This window comes from Struthio camelus, chromosome 4 (assembly GCF_040807025.1).
Source record: "Struthio camelus isolate bStrCam1 chromosome 4, bStrCam1.hap1, whole genome shotgun sequence".
In the NCBI taxonomy this organism is placed as follows: domain Eukaryota; kingdom Metazoa; phylum Chordata; class Aves; order Struthioniformes; family Struthionidae; genus Struthio; species Struthio camelus.
Genome location: NC_090945.1, coordinates 916,449 through 934,780, shown reverse-complemented (window position 1 = coordinate 934,780; position 18,332 = coordinate 916,449). Strand labels below are relative to the sequence as shown.

The window sequence follows — 18,332 nt, the reverse complement described above, 5'->3', positions numbered from 1 at the left end:
AATCCCTTTAATTCCCTGCTGTTGGGCTGCAAACAGAAAACGCGGCTCTGCAGAGTGCAGAAATGGGCAGCCTCTGTAGAAAAGCTGCCTGCTGAGCTGCCCTGCCCTGTGTCCGTTCCCGATGCAATCAATGCAGTTAGCGTCTCCCTCGCAGCAGCGCTTTCTTCTCCCCAGCTCACGACTTCCTTGCACCTTTACGTACGGGCTTTGTGAGCTGCCGGATGTTTGCAACATGGAGTGGCCGAGGGGTGCTGAAGGGCAGCCTCCGGCCCCGCTGTCTGCACCCGGATGATGTGCAGCATGCACTGTCCAGCAGCCCTCCCTGGGCAAGTGCGTTCGGGCAGAGCTTCTTCCGCGGGGTGCTGATGCCGCCGTGCCGCTCGGGGCGGAAGGGGCCAAAACGAGCGTGAGGGGCAGGGCAGTTCACGTGCTGCCGGAGGCGCTCGGTCGGTGTGAGCTCTTGCAGGGAGGAGCTCATGTTTCAGCAGGCAAAGGGTCTGTGACTTCCCTAACGGGATGAGGAGCCCAGGTTGTCCATGCGTTAGATGCTGTCTGACGTGGGAAGAGATGCTTTTTGCTCTGGCAGGGCTTTCTCCCCTATTCTTTCGACCAGCCAACCGATGTTAACAGCTGCTGCCACTGGTGGTGGTTATTGTATGTGCTGCTGGGGCAAGTACCTCTTGATCCAACTTGCCCATGGTAGGTGTTACACGTCCAGCGTTTGGAACCCCTACCCTAAACGTTCATCATTTGAGTAAATAAGATGGAGGAAATATTATTTCCTCCCTTTTTTATAGAAGCACAATTCAGTTGTGGAGCACAGGGCTACAGTAAGGCCCAGCGAAGCGGGTGGAAAGACGCCGTTAAGTTTGGGACAGGCTCTAAACAATTTGCTTAGTGATTTTGTGCTTTGCCAAGGTCTTGACGCTCCCAGGGACAGAGTCAGAGCCTGCGGAGGGGGTGACCCGTGCGGCCTTACCTGGAGCGGCCTCCGCTTACACCCTCTGCGAGCCGCGGTGCCTGGGCCTTGGTTGCTCGGGTGAAGCAGGGCGCTGTAGCGCGCGGATCCTGCCGCGGTCCTTCGTCTGCTTCGGTTGCCAGGGCGGCTGCGAACGAGGGGAAATGGGAACGGCAAAGCGATCAGTTACAGAGTGCTGAGAAGATCAAGGCAGCGGCAGCAGCGCTGCGAAACCAATATGGCAAAGCCTTTACTCGTCCAGCAACCTCGTTCTTGTGACAGGCTTGATAACAAGGTGGAAAACGGCCCAACAGGAACGCGTTCTGGTGGCAATGATTGCGGAGCGAATTGGGAGCGGTTGGTCCTTAACCCGCCCTGCCCATCTGGCCTCGATGCTGTATCCCGGGCAACGCCAGCAGACGGTGGTGTGCTCATCACGTCCCTGTCGCCTCTTATCTCTTCTAGTGAAACGCCGCGTTAAATTCTCTCTCCAGCCTCCGCTCTTTCAAACCAGCGGAAACGCAGGGCGGCGTTACCTTCCCTCAGCCTCCGGATTAGGCCAGCAGAAGATACTGCGTTCTCCTCTGTTGGAGAAGGTGCGTGCCGGGGTCTCTGTTGCTGTGCCCTAACTGTCAAAAACTGGTGGCCGATAGCAAGCCTCCTGCCTCGTGCTGGACAAGGGAGCGTGCTTTCAGCGGTGGGCTCGGTCCCATTGCCGCTCCACAGGAGTTTTATGGCCTTAAAGCAGGCAAGGTTTGGTGACTGTACCTAAAGCTGGAGAGAGCGTGGTGCCCGTCTGGAAGGGGTGACGCTTACCCTCCTCGTACAGAGTCTGCGAGATAGCTGGAGGTCCTGCAGTCAATACAGGAACGCAGTAGATTTCAACGCATTGCAGAATTCTTAGGTTTCGCTTACAAAAACCTTTTTTTTTTTTTCTTTAACTGAGAAAGCTTCTTGGAGCCATTGAAAATGCCCTCAGTAACCTGCAGGGTGTTAGCAGCGGGAGGTGTGGAGCGAGAAGCCAACTTCGGCAGTCACAGGATCAAACTTGCCAGGTCAGATCTGCGTTATTTTTGAGATGCTGGTGCATGTTAAGGTCACCTGGGTAAGATGAGAGCTGGTAACTGCTAGCTAGGAGGTGACAGCTTCTTGCCTTTGAACAGAGCTTGTGGTGCAGCTGTTCTCTTTCGGCGTGAAGTTCACGTGTCAGCATAAATTGCTGGTCCTGGGCTAGAGCGGAGGCGGTTTCATCTGAAAGGTGGTTTTAGAGGTTGTCCTTGTGTAACTTTATGCTGACATCTCCTCGATAAGATGCAGTCCCTGACTGATTTTTTGCGTACTTTTAAGGGCGTGGGTCAGCCAACCCTGAACCTAGCCTGGGCCTTCTCCTTCAAACGGGCCACACTTCCCTTGTGCTCGGCTCCAGTGTAGATTGTGCGCCCTGGCAGGGGTGGCCAAGGATGCAGGTCCTGGGGGGGCCGCAGTGAAGGCTTGTCTCTGTTGTGGGCTGTGTCTTGCCCTGAGATTTGTGTTCACCCGCTGAAGCCAAGTTTGTTTGTTCGGGCGATCGCTGCTGGGTATGCGATGCTGGCGCCAGCAGCGGCTCCCTTTCACCGAGCTGGAGGCAGCGGTGGTGTGGTTCGGGGCAGGGCGGCGGGACCCGGCTGTAATCCCAGCCGGTCAAGGCTGAGGCTGGCTCGTGGGCCGCTCACCATCTCCAAGCGCTGGTCGCTGCTCAGTTCCGCCAGGCCGGCGGACGGGGGGCAGATGCTCGCAGCTAGCAAGGGCAGCCTGCCCTCCTGGCCGGGGTGAGGGGGGCTCGGCTGCTGCCGACTCGGAGGATCGCGTGCAGTCGGATAAGCCAAAAGAGGATCACGTGCTTGTAAAGCCTGAAGAATCCTGCTCTAATCCATTAGCTTTCCGAGATGGAAAGCATAAGTGAGCGCAGCAGTTTTCAGTACAAAATTAGGCTCCCCTTTCGTTTTGCCTCCTGTTCTCCTGAATGGATTTACTCATACCCCTTAGCAAGCCACAGGTCAGGGCTTCGGAGAATAAAACCTGCTTTTTGGTCCTCACCTCTGCCCGGAGAAGATGCACAGGGCAGAGGACTGCAGAGGCCGCTGGCCACGGGGCGGCTAGGAAGGTCCTCGGAAAGCAGCAAGGGAAGGAAGCAATTCCCTGTCCTGGCGATGAGGCAGAAAGGCTGCTTTCTGTGTGAAATGCTGCTTCTCCTCCCCCTCGCTGGGGTCAGGGCAGTCCGTCCCCCTTGCTTTGGGCGATCCGTTCTTAGAAGAGGAGCTCCAAGGTCGCAGCTGCACTTTGAGAGCCCTTCGAAAACTGATACTTTCCATTTCAGTCTGCAGCTAGGCCGAGGCAACAGCTTGTTAGAATTTAAATAAGCCCATCCGTATTTTTGCATGAAATGCACAGGCATCTAAGCCCTGTTTCTGGTCACTGCGATGTTACTGCCCTGTTTCTGGTCACTGCGATGTTACTGTCTGCTGCCTAATTTAAGGCTTTGCTTCTAAGCCTAAATGCAGTGCAACACTATTAGGCGGTCGTAGCCTTTCCACAGAGGGGGAATTCTGAACCTAATCGGCTGTTTTGTGTATTTTTTTTTTCCTTCCTAAGTCGTTACTGCAGAGCTGTGTTACCGTGCTCCAGGAGGAATCTGCACCGTCTCAGGTGGAAATAGGCGTTACCGAAGGCGTTACTGGAGGGGGGCGGGAGCGGATAGTGGAGCCTGCTATGTTCACAGCACTCCCCCAGAAGAGGCTGATGCACAGCGTGTCGGTCGGCTCCGGTCCAGGTAGGAGCACGCGTTGGCTGAGCCAAGCGGAGCGTGCATCGGCCGGCCGGCCGGCCTCGCTGTGCAGGCTGCGAGGTCACTAGAAGTACAGAGCCCGGTCGCAGCACCGTTGGCACCTGGCTTAGGTGTTGCACGCGTGCGGTAAAATTGCCAGCTCCTGTGCAAGCCAAACTGCTCTAGTGATCATGGGGTCGTGTTTTTGTGACGGGCTCAGACCCAAGGTTTGCCGGTTTTAAATAAACCCGCGTCCGCACGCGGACGAGTTCCTGCCGCCATCCCGCTGACTTCCCCCAGCAGCCTTTTTGATCTAACTCAAATATGGCTTCAGGGCAGAAAATGACAGCCCAAAGTGAGCTGAACAAAACTCTCAAGAATATCTCCCCTCTTCTCCATTACTTTAAAAAAAAATTTAACTTCTGTTTATTCTGAAGGGCTTCTGTTGCTCTCAAGCCATATCTCCTAATAGGTTTCTTAGAGAAGCATTTTTCTCTATGCAAGTAATTTAAGCCTTACATGCCCCCAAGCCATTTTTTAATTAAAGGAAAAATAGGAAATTCGTGGCCCAAATAGGGGGCTTATGCTGGTGACTGACGACAGTAAGGAATTTCGTAGAAATTTTGAATTCTGCACTGTCAGATACGAAATCGGCCCATAAGTATAACCCTGACCTGAGGCTGGGATTTTTAAAATGAGTTTCTTAATAAGAAAGGGAAGAAATAAATTCTGCTTTGAATAAGCATAATGCAATTTCCCTTCACACAAATTACTTCTTTATTATACCACAGATATTCACATTTATCAGTCTAAATACTTAAGTCATATGCAGCTTCATTTTACTGGACTCGGCTCAGTCTTGCCTAAGAGGGAACCCATTACTGGATGCAGCTTAATTCCTGCCCCTGCGCCCCCCGCTTAGGCTGCCGTAACCTGCCGAACGTCTGCGCCCGGCAGCTCCCCTCTGTCACCTGCACAGCAGCCCAGAGTTGGGCTGGGACCATGCCCGTAATTGCGAGCATCTGGACCCTCGACAGTGTCGTTTACTTGGCTTTTTCAAACATTTGGAGCCATTCTCGTGTGGTTTGCTGAGAAATTAGGTTTTCCTCAGGAGGAAACAGCGTAATTTGCGCAGCCAAGGGCCGATAGGCAGGGAGAGAACGTGGTTTGGTTTCCGTGTCTCTTATCATGGCAAAATACTCTCTTTAGGTTTCACAGGGCAAATTTGGGCAAATTTAAAGGGATGCCATCAAGCAAGAAGTCGCACTTTGGTTGCCTGACCTTACTTCCCTATGCTCGCTGCCACTGCATGGAGAATCTACTAGCCTGGGACTGGCTTCCGTCGGTGAGATGATGGTAGTGCTGAAGGGTCTTGGTTCGTGTTCAGGGCATGTTCAGAGGGATTAGAAAAACTGTAAATAAACCAGTCAGGAAATAGTTAACGGTAGATGTGCTGCTCCTCTCCGATTCCCTGCTTTATATTTGCGAGCTGCTTTCTCAGAATGGGCTGCCTTGGTGCCAGTGGCTGGAGGAGAAAAAGGCCCGAGATCATCATTGTCTCACTTGTCTGTCTTCCTGTATCTTCCTTTTTTTCTGGTTAAGGCCGAGTTTCTCAGCAGAGAACAGGCTGCGTGTGTCCAGAGCAACTCGGCAGCCGGTGAAGATAAAGCCTTGAGCTGTGAAGAAGTGCTGAGCAGAGGTATTTTTGCAGGTTGGATTGAAGGATGGGTGAGCCTGTTTGGGTAACAAAAGAGCTAACCTCAAACCTATCCCCAAAGTCTGATTCAAACGTGAATTTAAAAAAAAAAAAAAAAAAAAAAAAAGATAACTCACTTAGATGGCATCTGCACTTCCTGGTTTGGGGAAGCGGTGAGCTAGAGAGAGCCAGAACGTCAGAAGAGATTGGTGTTCAGTACGGGCACAACTGCCCGGGGCGGCGGAGGCAGAGAGGCTCTTGACTTTTTGCCTGGATTGGCAGTGGATGGTCTGGCCTGTGTGTCCAGTGGGCCAGGGAGGTGTTTGTGCCTTGTCATCGAACTGGGAGAGATCATCCGGTGGAGTATTGCCCCCCTGAAAAGTCCTGGCAGAGGTGTGTCATTGCACCTTTTTTGGAGGTGAAGCTCCTTGGACTCAAACAGCTTGTGTTTGCTGTGAGGGGCATCTCATAGGGTTTGGACCACCAGGATGGAAATCTCATTCCAGCTTTGGGTGCTTTGTGGGAAAGCTGATGTAGCAGGAGCATGAAAGAGGGTGAGGGCAGTGGATGGCAGGAAATGCAGATAGTGATCTGTCTCACCCGCTGTGGGTAAAAAGTATCAGTCAATAAGGAAAAAAGCTAGTGAAGTTAACTGCTCCTCCTTCAGCCTTTCTAAAATAAGGATGAAGGAGAACAGTACCAGAGAAAAATCACAGGTGTCTTAAGCAGCACATGATGGGTTGGTTTGTCCCGGTGACTTCGAGAGACCCTGCAGTTTGAATTAGCAGTGTGATTAATTTGGACTTGTTCATGATTTGGACCTTCAGTGCAGCATGCTGCAAAGACTAATGAGATTTACTGCTGGATCTTAGTGGGCGCTTAGTGGGGAATACTGGTATTGCCCTTGGGCTTCTACCTCCCCAGCCAACCTCACACCCAGCATCTTAACCGTGGAGCATTGTGGCTTGGAAATAACCGTTGCACAAAATAATCTGAGGTCAATTCTGATGGTTAAAGTATTCCCAATTGCACATGCATTGATTTACAGAAGTCATAGTGTAGGTGCTCATCCATAGGTCTGTTTTAAAAAAAAAAAAAAAAAAAAGGCGTATCAAAAGAGGAATTTAAGAAAACCTATCACTAACCCCTTGCCTCTTCAGCCATCCTGGTGCTTGAACACTTGTTTCCACTGATCTCCACTCCAACCACTTTCGAATGCCTGGAGATGGGGTAAGAAAGGAATGAGTTCAGAGCGACGCTGGTATACATGAGCTAGTAAAGCCTCGTATCTGGTTTTGACATCCTGAAGTCCTACATTCCTCTTTTTCTGTGCTGGAAACCCGTCTGCAGTTCATTTGCAGTGATTAGTGACTAATGATTATGCCTTGGAGAGCAGTGGCAGCTCTCTTCTCTGCAATCCCTGCCCACGGTGCGTGATGGACAGGTTGGCCAGGCTGCTTGGCTGAGAGGAGAGAGCAGGGCAATAGAGGAAAAGGGACTTCACTTTCTTCTGAAGCACTGCCGTAGCAAAATCCTAGAGGGACTTTTAGTGTGGGGCATTTGTTTTTTTCAGTGAAAAATTGAGCTTTTTCCTATTTAATCAAAAACCCAGTTTGTCTTAGCAGTTTTGATGGAAAAGTTTCCCATAGGTCTTTGCTGTGAAATACCAACACGTCAGAATTATCCCTTTATCTCAGCGGATGTGCTTCCCAGAAGGGGAACGTCTCAGGTGATGAAAAACTCAGCAGCTTTGCCGCTTCAACTCAGTAAGACGTTCTTCTGATGATAGAGAATTTTGTCTAAGCAGACTCTTTTGTTGAAGCTGAAATGCTTTGTGGACAGCTTTTGGTTTTGCTCGAGTTTTTTACTGCAAATTTTTCTCCTCCTAGTCATCTGCGCTTGTTCCTTGTGCCTTGGATAGTGGTCGCATGGGCAGTGGTGTGGGATCAAGTCTCTGCTTTGCCTGATTCAAACTAGCCTGGCCTGAAATGATTCAGATGAAGCCGGGTCTTGATACGAAAGACTCCCATTAGACTGTTTGCGTTTCCCACCTCAAATTAGGAAGTGGTGTTGGATCTAGAAAGAGACATTTTGGATTGTTTCTGATTTTGCAGAATTGTTTGTGAGGCTGGTTCTTCCCTTCTGAGGACCACCAAAAAATGAGAAAGCTACCCCAGGGCAGAATTGCCCCCTCCTGGATAACTCTGCCACCAGATGCAGCGGCCAAGTCTTGCTTCTTGCTGACTCTGGAATCCAGAAATCTTCAGAAATTAGAACAAAACTGCAAGTAGAGTGTAGATGTGTAAGCTAATTTAAAAAAAAAAAAAAAAGGGGGGGGGGAGGAAAACGTGGGAGATTTGGTGAGCCTTGCCCAAGGTGATGTGCAGCGGGTGGTATGTGAGGCTCACGTTTCCCCAGGGGCGCTCGTGGAGCCTGGTGCAGGGGCAGCCACGGCAGCGCTACAGCCGCCAGCCCATGCGCTCGGCCCTCCGAAGGGCCAGGAGCCGAAATCCCCTGCAAGCATCCTCCTCAGCCCTCCGCTGCGCTAAAAACTACCTGGCACAGCCTTTGTGGCTGAAGTTCAAACTGCTCCGAAATGAAAAGAAGGTATTTTTGAAGTCTTCAAATCTACCTGCTGGCTGGCAGGATTTAAGTGGATTTAAAATCAATCGTTTGTTTTCTAATCTGCTGTTTTGGGATGGCTGAATGTAGGTACCCCGCACCCTTCCGAATCTGCAAAGACTAGAGGTAGCACCAATTAGATGTTAGGCATAGGGGGGGTTTTTTCTTTTTTTTCTTTTTTCTTTTTTTTTTTAATTTTCCTTTGAGGATCTTTGGCTATTTCACACAACCTATTAGCAGCGTGTGTAGAGTTTGGCGTCCTTGTAATCCTCAGTTCTCAGTCTGTGTTGAGACACCTCCCTGGTCGGCAGCGGATGCAGCATGCGCATGTCTTTCCCAGTGGTATCTGGAGAGCCCCAGGGAAGACACGAACGAAAAGCAGTTACACAAACAACGGCTGTTCTTCCCAGTACCTGTTTATTTAGTTCACATGCAGCACAGAAAAAATATTAGCCGGCAGTGAGCCAGCCTCCAGGCTGCCCCGGGTCCTGTCTGGCCCGCCGGCGAGCGGGGATGTGTAGGCTGTGTCACTGCGCTGTGCCGACAGTAGGCGTATGCAGCATGGTCCAAGTGAGGAGTTTCTCCAGCTGCCCAGGCTGCCTCAAGTGTAAGCTGAGACCATCCACTGCATGGGAGAGTTTTGCAACGGGCTATGAGATATTGGTAAAAGTCAGATAGCTCCCTGGGAACCACTGGAGATATGTTCTCTCTTCTTCTCCAGCCATGTCCTCCTAGCTCTGTTCCCTGCAAAAACTCCCTATGCAAAGCAGACTGAAAAGGGGATTTACTTTGATTAGAGCAAAGCCTTTCCAAGCATTTCAGTTTTAAGTATGGCAGTTTTAATGAGCAGGAGAAGAAGATAAATATGAGTCACAGAGTGACAAGAAGCTCAATCGGAACCGAGTGAGAAGTTCTGTAGGAAGCGCTGCTTGAAGTTATGTCCCTTTCTAGCAGGCGCCGTGGTAATCTGCTCAGCCAGAGGAAAGTAGCTCTCTATGCCGTAAGACTTTTGCAAATCTCTGAAAAATGCAAACTGAAGGATTTCCAGGGGAATGAATTGAAAGGTTTCATTGCTAGGATAGAATTGAGCCCATATTCCACCCAGTTAAGGCTGGGAGAATTTCTCATCAGATTTTCTCTTTCTGTAACCTCATGGTTCACAGCCTTTGATGCCAGTCCCCAGGCAAAAGGAATAGAGGTCGTGATCTGATTTTTTTTTTTTTTTTTTTTAATGCAGCGGAATAAAGCCAATTTTATAGGTCATGAAGAAGTGGGGAAAGAGCTGAGCACAATTTGTTTTGCAGTTTACTCAGTGGAAGCTGTTGATTTATCACTTACTTACGATAATCACTTGTGTCCATCACCTTCTTACCTGCTGTGCAGAATTCAAAATAAAAGCAGAAAACATATCATAACAGACACTGGCTCTGCCCTACTGACTGTAATCTCCACGAATAGGGTCATGGACCTCAGCCAACATTATCCGGGTTTAATAGTCAGTAAACAGGTGCAGTGCAGTGTCCATTTGTTAGAAACTAGGTAGAGAAGCTCAGTCCTGAGAACATATTTGTTATCTTTGGTTAAATCCGTTCAAAGCCTATTACTTCTGTTCTAGGATAATGTGAGGGTATGTACGTGGGGTTTTTAACAGCACTGCAATATATGTGCTAATAAGTTACAGAAACACACAGCGTGGAGTACCCCGAGTTTATTACGAATCGTTTATACCGTATGTGATTAGTTAAGGATTACGTGAGCAAGTTCTTGTAAGATAAGAAGGGTACGAAAATTGGCTTTTAGCAGCCCCCCACCTCCCCCGATGCCATTGGGCTTGCTGGTCATCTTGTTCCTCGCATGCTGGCTTGTGAGTGTGTCTGGCTTTGTTGTGTGTTGAGTGTGGTATGTAAAAAGGCACATTACTTCTGGGAACTATAGCACTGATGTTCCTGGAAACATAACGTGGAGGTAGGAGCTGAGGAGCATGAGACCCCGAGAGCCTCGAGAAGATGCTTTCCGGCTTCATGGATGTATTTCCCAACTGGACGTACTTCCGAGGATAGTAGCAGGGCCAATAGGGTGCTAATATGACCTGGGCTGGAAAAGCCTGTAGTTGAGGTTATACGCGATGGGCGTGTGGGAAACACTGTTCTGTTTATTGCAGGATGTTGTAGGACTTGTTTTCTTAACCCTGAGTCCCTGTGTGCTTGTCTGTCTTTCTGATGCATCTCATTAAGGTTTGGATCATTTTCCCAAGGACAGTTTTTCTCCTGAGCTGAACCCCCAGAGCGTTTAAGCTTGAGACAAGAGCATGAGTTTGGTTTTGGTAAGGCTCAGTGTTATAGAATGGTGTTTTATTATCTGTAGCGACAGTAGCGAGGAGAAACCGTTCTGGGGACCAGAATTGAGGAAGATTTTCTCTGCAGCTGGCCAAAGCATGACAAAGGATGTTTAACAGCGAAAGAAGAGCTGCTTGTGAGTTTTCCCTCCAAGGGAAGGAAGGGATGCAGTGGTAGCACGTACACCTGGGGAGTTCCCCTCCATCCTCTCAGAAGATGGGTGAGACGCAGCCACTGGCTATTCACTACGCCAGCGGCAGGTGTTTTCTCTGGCCGTTTCACGCTTTGGAAGCCCCAGAAGAGAGGTGCCATTTTATGATCGCAGGACTGTGGTTACAGCATGAGAGTACAATACGCTTTTGACTCTGCGAGGGAAGAAAATTATGGTGGCGATTAATCCAGCAGCTGTGAAAACTCCCGCATCCTCCTTTAGGAGAAAGGAGAAGAAAAGATATTTATTCTGAATCAGCAAGCTTGAGTATTTAGTCAAGTTATAAGAGAAATGGTAAGACCAGACCGACACTACTTGTCTTTTAGCATCGTTTAAAGACAGATTTTTGTAAATTGCCAGTCCTCTCCCCCATGATAGATAGATGGATGGAAAGAAAATCATTGTGAAAATATGTTCTGCCACAATAGCATATAATTACGTGACAGAAAATACATTAGGGTGTGCTGCAGGCAAGGCATCGTGTCTCATTAGTGTTTGGTGGACCTGATCGCAAATAACATGTTTCAAAACTGTCAGCTCCCTCTGATTCCTCTTCTCTACTTATCTGCACACACAGTCGCTCCCGAAATCGAGCCAGCTCCTGGAAAGAGACTTTGTCGGACCAGCCACGTTTCTAATGATTTGCTTGTGGACTTAAAGGGGCCTGTCCTGTCCTTTAGCAGCTGCACTCCGAAGGGCTGAAAGCGGGCAGGCTGTTCCCCGTAAACGAGCAGCCGTTTTTAACAAAGTTTAAGGAGATGAAGATGCCTCGTGCAGCGTATTACCACACCTGGCTCAATGCAGTTTGCAAAGATCAGTGCGTAGCCCCCGACGCGCTCAACGTTCAAGAGATCCTGTCTGAGCACGTGCCTCCTTTTGCCTTACGCTGTTTTCCTCTGCTGAGCCAAGACCGACTGCAATAAGGCCATTAATAACGGCAGATGCAGTTAATACCGCAGATCTGTGCCTCGGCGCTGATACACTGCAGTCCGTTTCTGAAAGAAGTAGGGAACCTGCCGCTGATGGGCGCGATCGCGTTTTTTGTCTCATCCTTGGCCATCCTTGCAGCTGAGAGTTGAAGTAAAATTGCCCTTGCTGCAGGATGAATTTACCGCTTCCTTTTGTTTTCATGTTAGGAATTGAGCGTGGGGGCAAAGAGACTGAGATGAAATCCTGGATGCTTCAGTTCACCTCAGTAGCTTTACATTGCAGCGTCGCTAACCTGTGTGCAAGCATCCAGCGGTTAGCCCCTCTCTGATTTCCCATCCATGGAGGCGGCAGTGAGGAAGTGTGGATTTCCTTCTTGATATCCACAGTCCTTTCTAGATATAGCCGTTCCAATCGTTTTTAGTAGAATCGATTCGTGTTGATTGATTTCTCATACACTTCAGAGATTGTTTCTATTTTCTTGAAAGACCAATATATGAATTTTAACACGCCATATATTCAGTGGCAGACAATAATAAAGCATGCCACTTTGACCTTTTCAGTTGCCTGCACTTTAATTTACTGGCTGTTCTCATTCCTCTGTGTTTATGGCCCCACAGTATAACTGGCAAGGAAAAAGTCGAGTGGACAATTAGTCAAGATGCAGGTTATTTAAAAGGCTAAAGCCCAGCTTTATCATTGTGTTAAAAGTTTATGGTCTTTTGTGGGTGATATTGGGCATTAAAGTGATGATAGCTCCTCCTTAGTCACGGAAAAGATTGTTGCCGGAGCACCAAGTGGCTCAGGTTCAAATTTCTTTATAGTGACTTACGGGCCAGCATCCAGTTTCGGCAATGTTGGCGTAAATCTGGATTCAATCTTGCAGGGGTTAATGGCTTTTCTCTGGATTTTGTGAATCGGTGTGTGTCGTTTGTTCAAAAGCGGCTCAGTGGGTGATCGCCTGTCCACTGCTCCCGCTCCAAAGTGCTGGCTCGAGTGAGATCGGTGGAATAGTAACCACATCGCTGTTTTTTCCCCTACGTGTTTTTTGTGGTAGCTAACCCTAGGGTAGGCCCTGGCTGGTTTCCTGCACCCAGCGATCACGAAGACATCAACTCATATGACCGGTGATGGGAATACTGGCTACAGGCTGAAGTACAGCCCCGAAAGGATTGCAGGGTTCAGTTGTTTCCTGCCCACCGCAAAACTTCTCATCACCCTGGAGCTCGGTGAAAGCCTAGCAGATGCTGCCGCGGTGAGAACAAGCAGAGGAGGACAAAATGCGCTGTTAAAAGACTTGTTGCAGGGACGTGTGAGAGTTGAGTGATGCTGCAAGTGAGAAATGAAGAGTGACAGCCAGGCCGTGCTGTCCGCAGCCGAGCTGTGTGTTTAACCGGTTGTTTCAGTTTTCTGGCAGCTCTGAAAAGCTGCAGGAGGGATCTAAATGTTAAAAAGAATTGGGGTAATGAAAAAGGGAAGAGGAGAAAGGAAAAAAAAAAAAAAAAAAAAAAAGGTGCTTCGATCATTCGATTTGCTTCATTTGCCCTCAATCAAATTGATTTGATTTCAGGCTCGCAGTTAGGTTTTTAATTTTTATCTCTATGTAGGATTACATTAAAAATACAGCCAGGAGAACGAGGAAGGGCAGCCAAAGGCTGATTGCAGTCTGTTGCTTGTTGTGTAGATTTGTAGGTTTTTTAGGCAGAAGGGACTGTGATGATCCTCTGATGTGACCTGCAGGCTATAAATTTTACCCACCGAGTCCAGCACCAAGCCTAACAACCTGTGGCTGAACTGACTTACGGGTTTTAAAGTATGTATTCAGTCTTGATTTAAAGACTCTCAGAGATGGAGAACATCCTGCCAAGATCTCTGGGTAATCTCTTCTGCCGGTTAGAAACTCAACTTAAAAAAATAAAACACAGAAGCAAACTGGAAGCCTGGAAGCAGGCTTTTCTTTTTTTTTTTTCCTTCCTTCAGTATCTGAGTTTAATTTACAGCTTGTAGAGGTAGAAATTATGTGTCTGGAAGACTGAAGAGTTTTAAAAGCGTTAGAAATGTTCTTTCTGCTTGGATATATTCAGGCCGTGGTGAATTACCTCTCCACTTCCATCTTGGAAAGCAAAGGCACCATTTAGCTCCAGGGAATCAGTGGGGCTCACTGTGTTATCAGTGTTATCAGCAAGATAAAAATACTAGAATGAAAGAATACAGGTGTTTGGTAGAGCTGGCTGATAATTTTCCATCCTAATGCTTTCCTAGCAAAAATGAGGGGTTTGCGCAAAGGATTTGCTTTCCTCAGCAAAATTTGTTTTGCAGGGTGTGAATATATAATTTTCATTTGGGCCTTGAAATGTTCTGGTTTTGTTTGGGGGAAGACAAAGCAAAACTCTTCCTTACATTAAGAGTCAAAGCACAGTGACACATTTCAGTATATTTGAACACCAGTCATATGTCTCCAGGAAGACATGAATTTAATTTTCAATTATGTCTATTTATTTAACTTCTCTGTGAACCGGTCCTAGTTTTCTTCAAATTTAAGGGTTTGGAAGATCTTCACTGAAGAGTTGGACCGGAAAAAGGGAAGAGAACTCAAACCGTGAGTTGTTTTTGAAATGTTTGATATTATATTAATGTAAGAGGGAGCTCAGAATGTTTTTACAAACAGAGACGTTTGTCCCAGTTTTCTCCAGTGATCAAAATTAGCTCAGGTCTTTGCAGTTGTGGGGTCCGACTCCTAGCCGATATGAATGAGGACAGCTCCGTTGCTGCAAGTCAGATCCACATCTGGAATAAAACCGTACAGCTCCCCATCTTTGGGTGGACCAAAACTACAGTGGCATAAACCTAAATTCATTGAGTTGCTTGACGCAGATCAGTGACAGATTTGACCTGCCTGAGTTTTCATTGATCTGGCTCAACCATTGCTGAGGAGCTCTTGCCATAGAGTTAATAACAGAGTAGTTGTGAGCAGGATGGCTTGGTCATATTTTTCTAAAATTAACCTCTGTCAACGCTGTTTTCCAGGTAATAGCTTAAAAGGGAAGAGAAAGGAAGGGTGAATATTGATCATGCAAGTTATGCTCAAGGCAGTGTAAGGATGTGAGACCTGCAATCTATATATTCTGTGCTGGCAGTTCCTTATTTTTAATTTTGCCCAAATTCTTTTCTCTTGGGTGACTTTTACTGTTAGAGAGCTGCAGAACACTAATGTGCGTATCAGGAGTGCTGGAGAGTCAAAAGTGTGACATGAGAGGGTCCCTTGGCAGAAGAGGAAGACTCTCCTGTTTTCATTGGTGGGGCTCAGAGGAGGTAAACTTCCTGGCCAGGACCCGTTCCTAATGTAAGATTTGTTTGGTGATGCTATTCCCTTGCAAATCTCAGCCGGTGCTTGTCAATGAGAAGGCGCAAACAAGTCAAATGCAAGACGGTAAAGGAGTGAGGAGCGAAAGTGCTGCTTTGAAACTCTCTTGACTGTTAGGACCTTACTTACCCTTGCACTATTTCCATTACATTTCCTGAAAGTCTCTCCCAAATCATTCTTGTGCAATATCCCTGGGGAAAAAAATCTTCCCCCCCCCCCCCCCCAAAAATTCTGTGTCAGGACATCTGTTCTTCCTTAGTAACTCCTGCTCTCCTGACCTCTGCTTTGGTAGGCAACTTCATGTGGGCATGTTTCTAGGGAGATGTGGGCTACCCTTGCTTCCTAAACATTGTTTGTTTTTTTTCCTATCCCCTGTATAGTAGCTCTGGATTCCTTGGAGTAACTCTGTGGAGGTAGTTGCTTGCTAAGATACCCTAGTGCTGCTGCTTTTAGATGTGGTGCGCTCTTTTTATGTGCCAGACCACTTGGACTGAAGAATAAAGGCACACACTCACTTAAGGACATAGTTTTGCCGTAGTGGAACAAAGTTAAGAACCTACTGAATGGGTCTCTCTGCTTCTGCCTCTTCAGTTAAACTGAAAAGTCTGTTCATTACTGCAGGATACCGCAGATTTTTTTTCCTAAAATGGCTGCTGCTAAAATGAGATTATGTTACTTACTCCTTGTCTTTCTCATTGTCCCATTTGATCGTATGGCAATTACTTTAGTACTTTCAGTGAAGACTTAAAGGCTGAGGAGCCATTTACAGCCTTTTCCGCAAATAGCAGGAGATTAGTGTATCAATGCAGAGATTCTCGCTGCCTTATCTTTCTTCATCTCTTGGGTTCTGAGCTCTTAGGGTGCACTCTAACGCTTTCAAGCTTTACAGAAAAACAATGGCAAGAATATTTGTTTAATGAAACCTGAAATTCTTTCGTAATCGCGTGCCTCCAGGAGCTGGGTTTATAAGGAAGAATAGCAACCACATTTAAGTGGTGAAGTGCTGGTCAAACTACGTAGCCCACATTGCTTTTGAGTAGCCTCTTGCTGTCAAGTCACCAATGCAGTTTAGCCAGGGTGATGAGATGTGTGTTCTGCATTGATACAGTCTGAGGTTCATCTTTTCTGATGCACGAGGAGTTTTCTTAGTGTGAATTCAAAAGAAAAGTATTTTACCAGTGAAGTACTTTGTTTTTTCTTTCCGTTCAGCTCACATTTGTAGAAGCATTTGCCTCACCTAGAATGGTATATGATATTCCAAATTTATTGCGACTGTAAACAACAACTCTGCTTGCTTTATAGCTTTTCTGGAATCTAACAATAAAACACAACGTCTCTATCTGGTTGGAATTATGTGTTATAACAGTTTTATGGTGGGGGGGTAAAGCTCTGATAAAGATAAAATAGAGTTTTGCTTTTTTGTGTGACCTTGTCATTTGAAAAAGCATTGCGCTCTAACGAGATATAATTTAAAAGACCTCTGGGAGCGAATTGAGTTTACTGAGATATTTCTAAGAGTAATTACTTAGTGTGAGTTGTCAGTGTGCTCTGTTACAGTTCCATTCCTAGCAAATGTAGATATCTGGGAGTGTGTAGAATGGATTAGCGCTCCTACCATTAATGTTTGATGGGAGACAGTAGTGAAAAAGATGGATGCTTATATAACTGACATTTCCAGCATTTATGGCCCCAGACTAAAATGCCAGGCACATAATTTCAAGTAAAATGGCAGACCCAACTCAATAATATTTAATGATGTAGTAGACCTTGGCTAGGAGAATAGCTAACGGAAGTCATTCCACAGCGTTTATTGAATTGTTAAAATGAGTTAAATAATAATTGTGTTTTGCCGGAGTTTTGTTTTAGAAATTTATTTCTGAGATCTGGTACTCTAAAAATAAATTATTTATCATCCCAGTCAACACGAAATAGAGGAAAGACTTCAAGCTAGTTAACCGATGGCAAGATTTTTATGCTGACTTTGTCTGGGTGTTTACAGCGCAGAAATATATTCAATAGCTCAGGATACAGTTTGGAAGATTGGGTGAGATTGATTTGGAAAGGTAATGAAAGATCAAATTACCTTCCAGAAGAGTCGTCTTTTAGCGGTTTGACTCTTACAAAGTCAGACCCTGAGGTTTATCATCCTACTTCTAGGGGCGTCAGGATTTAGTTGCTGAGGAACTTATTAAATCACAGAGATATTTGCATGCCGGGATTATGATAATGGTGAGGATGGCAACAAACAGAACGTTGACTGCTTCAGTACCCTTCTGCTGATATTTTAGAAGGACGTTCAGCCTTGAATTGGCTTTAAGGCCTTGAACAGATGAAGAACCCCTAGTCTCCTTTGGTAACTTGTTCCTATGGTGATTTTGTCATATTGCTCTTGCGGATGATGTTGGGCTAGCTCGCAAATGGCAACTCCCATGTTTGATGAGAGCACTGTTAACGGTAAGCTGCAGAGTTGTTTTGATCACAGCTCGTCTTAAGATCGGCATATCTCAGCCCCAGGTAGCATAGACAGAGAGCTGGCTATGCTCTGCAGGACGCCTGGGGAGCCTGGCGTACCTCAGCCCCCCGTGGGCACTGGGAGGCCGATGCACGCCTGCCCGTCACGTGTCTGGATGCAAGTGCTTCGCTGGAGCTGCTGCTCTGCCCGTCTTGCGAGATGTAGCAGCAGCTCCAGCCGGGCATCGACAGCGTTTGCACCCAGGTTCAGCATAAAAACCATGCTTGTGTTTTCAAGGAGAAATCTGAAAACATTTTATTTTGACCAAAATCAAAACCTCGTGTTTTGCGTCTGAGTATTTTTCCTATAAATAAGGAAAGGGAACTTTTGATGCAAGGGATTTTAGGCTAGAAAGAAATGAAAGAGCTTCATTTTTCAAATGCCAACGTGAAAAGTCTTGAATTTTTTTTCAGATTAAAACCAGATATGCCCTAAGAGCAAAGAGAACACTAAATCTGCATTTGGTGTTTGTAAAAGCCAAAAGTGTTCTTTTAGCTATATATGGAAGAGTCATCTGGTTGCACTTCTTTGGCCTTAAGAATTCAGGAGGCTCTGCCATTGAGGGCAGTAAGGTGGTGGTGGGATAGAGGTCCTCTGAGCAGCCCCCTTCCCTCAGCTGTGTCCTTAACCTGTCTTGTGCAGCCTCTCTCCACCACAGTGTCTTCAAACCCTGAAGATGCCTTTTCAGTGGATGTAATTCCTGTAGCCCCAGGCACGGCTCTGTGGAGGACAGTGGATAGGGCTTCGGAATGAATTTTGGTTTTGTCTCTGTAGAATATAACTTTGAGGAACCGTTTTACCTCTGGCTCCCCATTGCCCAGGGGTTTTTTGGTAGGGGCTATATAATTACCTGAAGTAAACGTAGGAAATTTTTACTTGCTGTGTCCCCAGTAGACCTCGTTA

The 18,332-nt window shown here is 47.0% G+C and overlaps 1 protein-coding gene across 1 annotated transcript in view; it reads left to right on the top strand.

Moving 5' to 3' along the window:
- Nucleotides 1–11,549, top strand: part of LOC138067052 (uncharacterized) — a 385,190-nt gene extending 373,641 nt beyond the window's left edge. Inside the window, exons 13-16 of the mRNA XM_068940999.1 lie at nucleotides 3,590–3,767; nucleotides 4,971–5,106; nucleotides 5,364–5,489; nucleotides 11,307–11,549. Coding sequence (XP_068797100.1) covers nucleotides 3,590–3,767; nucleotides 4,971–5,106; nucleotides 5,364–5,489; nucleotides 11,307–11,549 — 683 coding nt within the window. The remainder of the gene's footprint in view (nucleotides 1–3,589; nucleotides 3,768–4,970; nucleotides 5,107–5,363; nucleotides 5,490–11,306) is intronic.
- The last annotated feature ends 6,783 nt before the right edge of the window (nucleotides 11,550–18,332 follow it).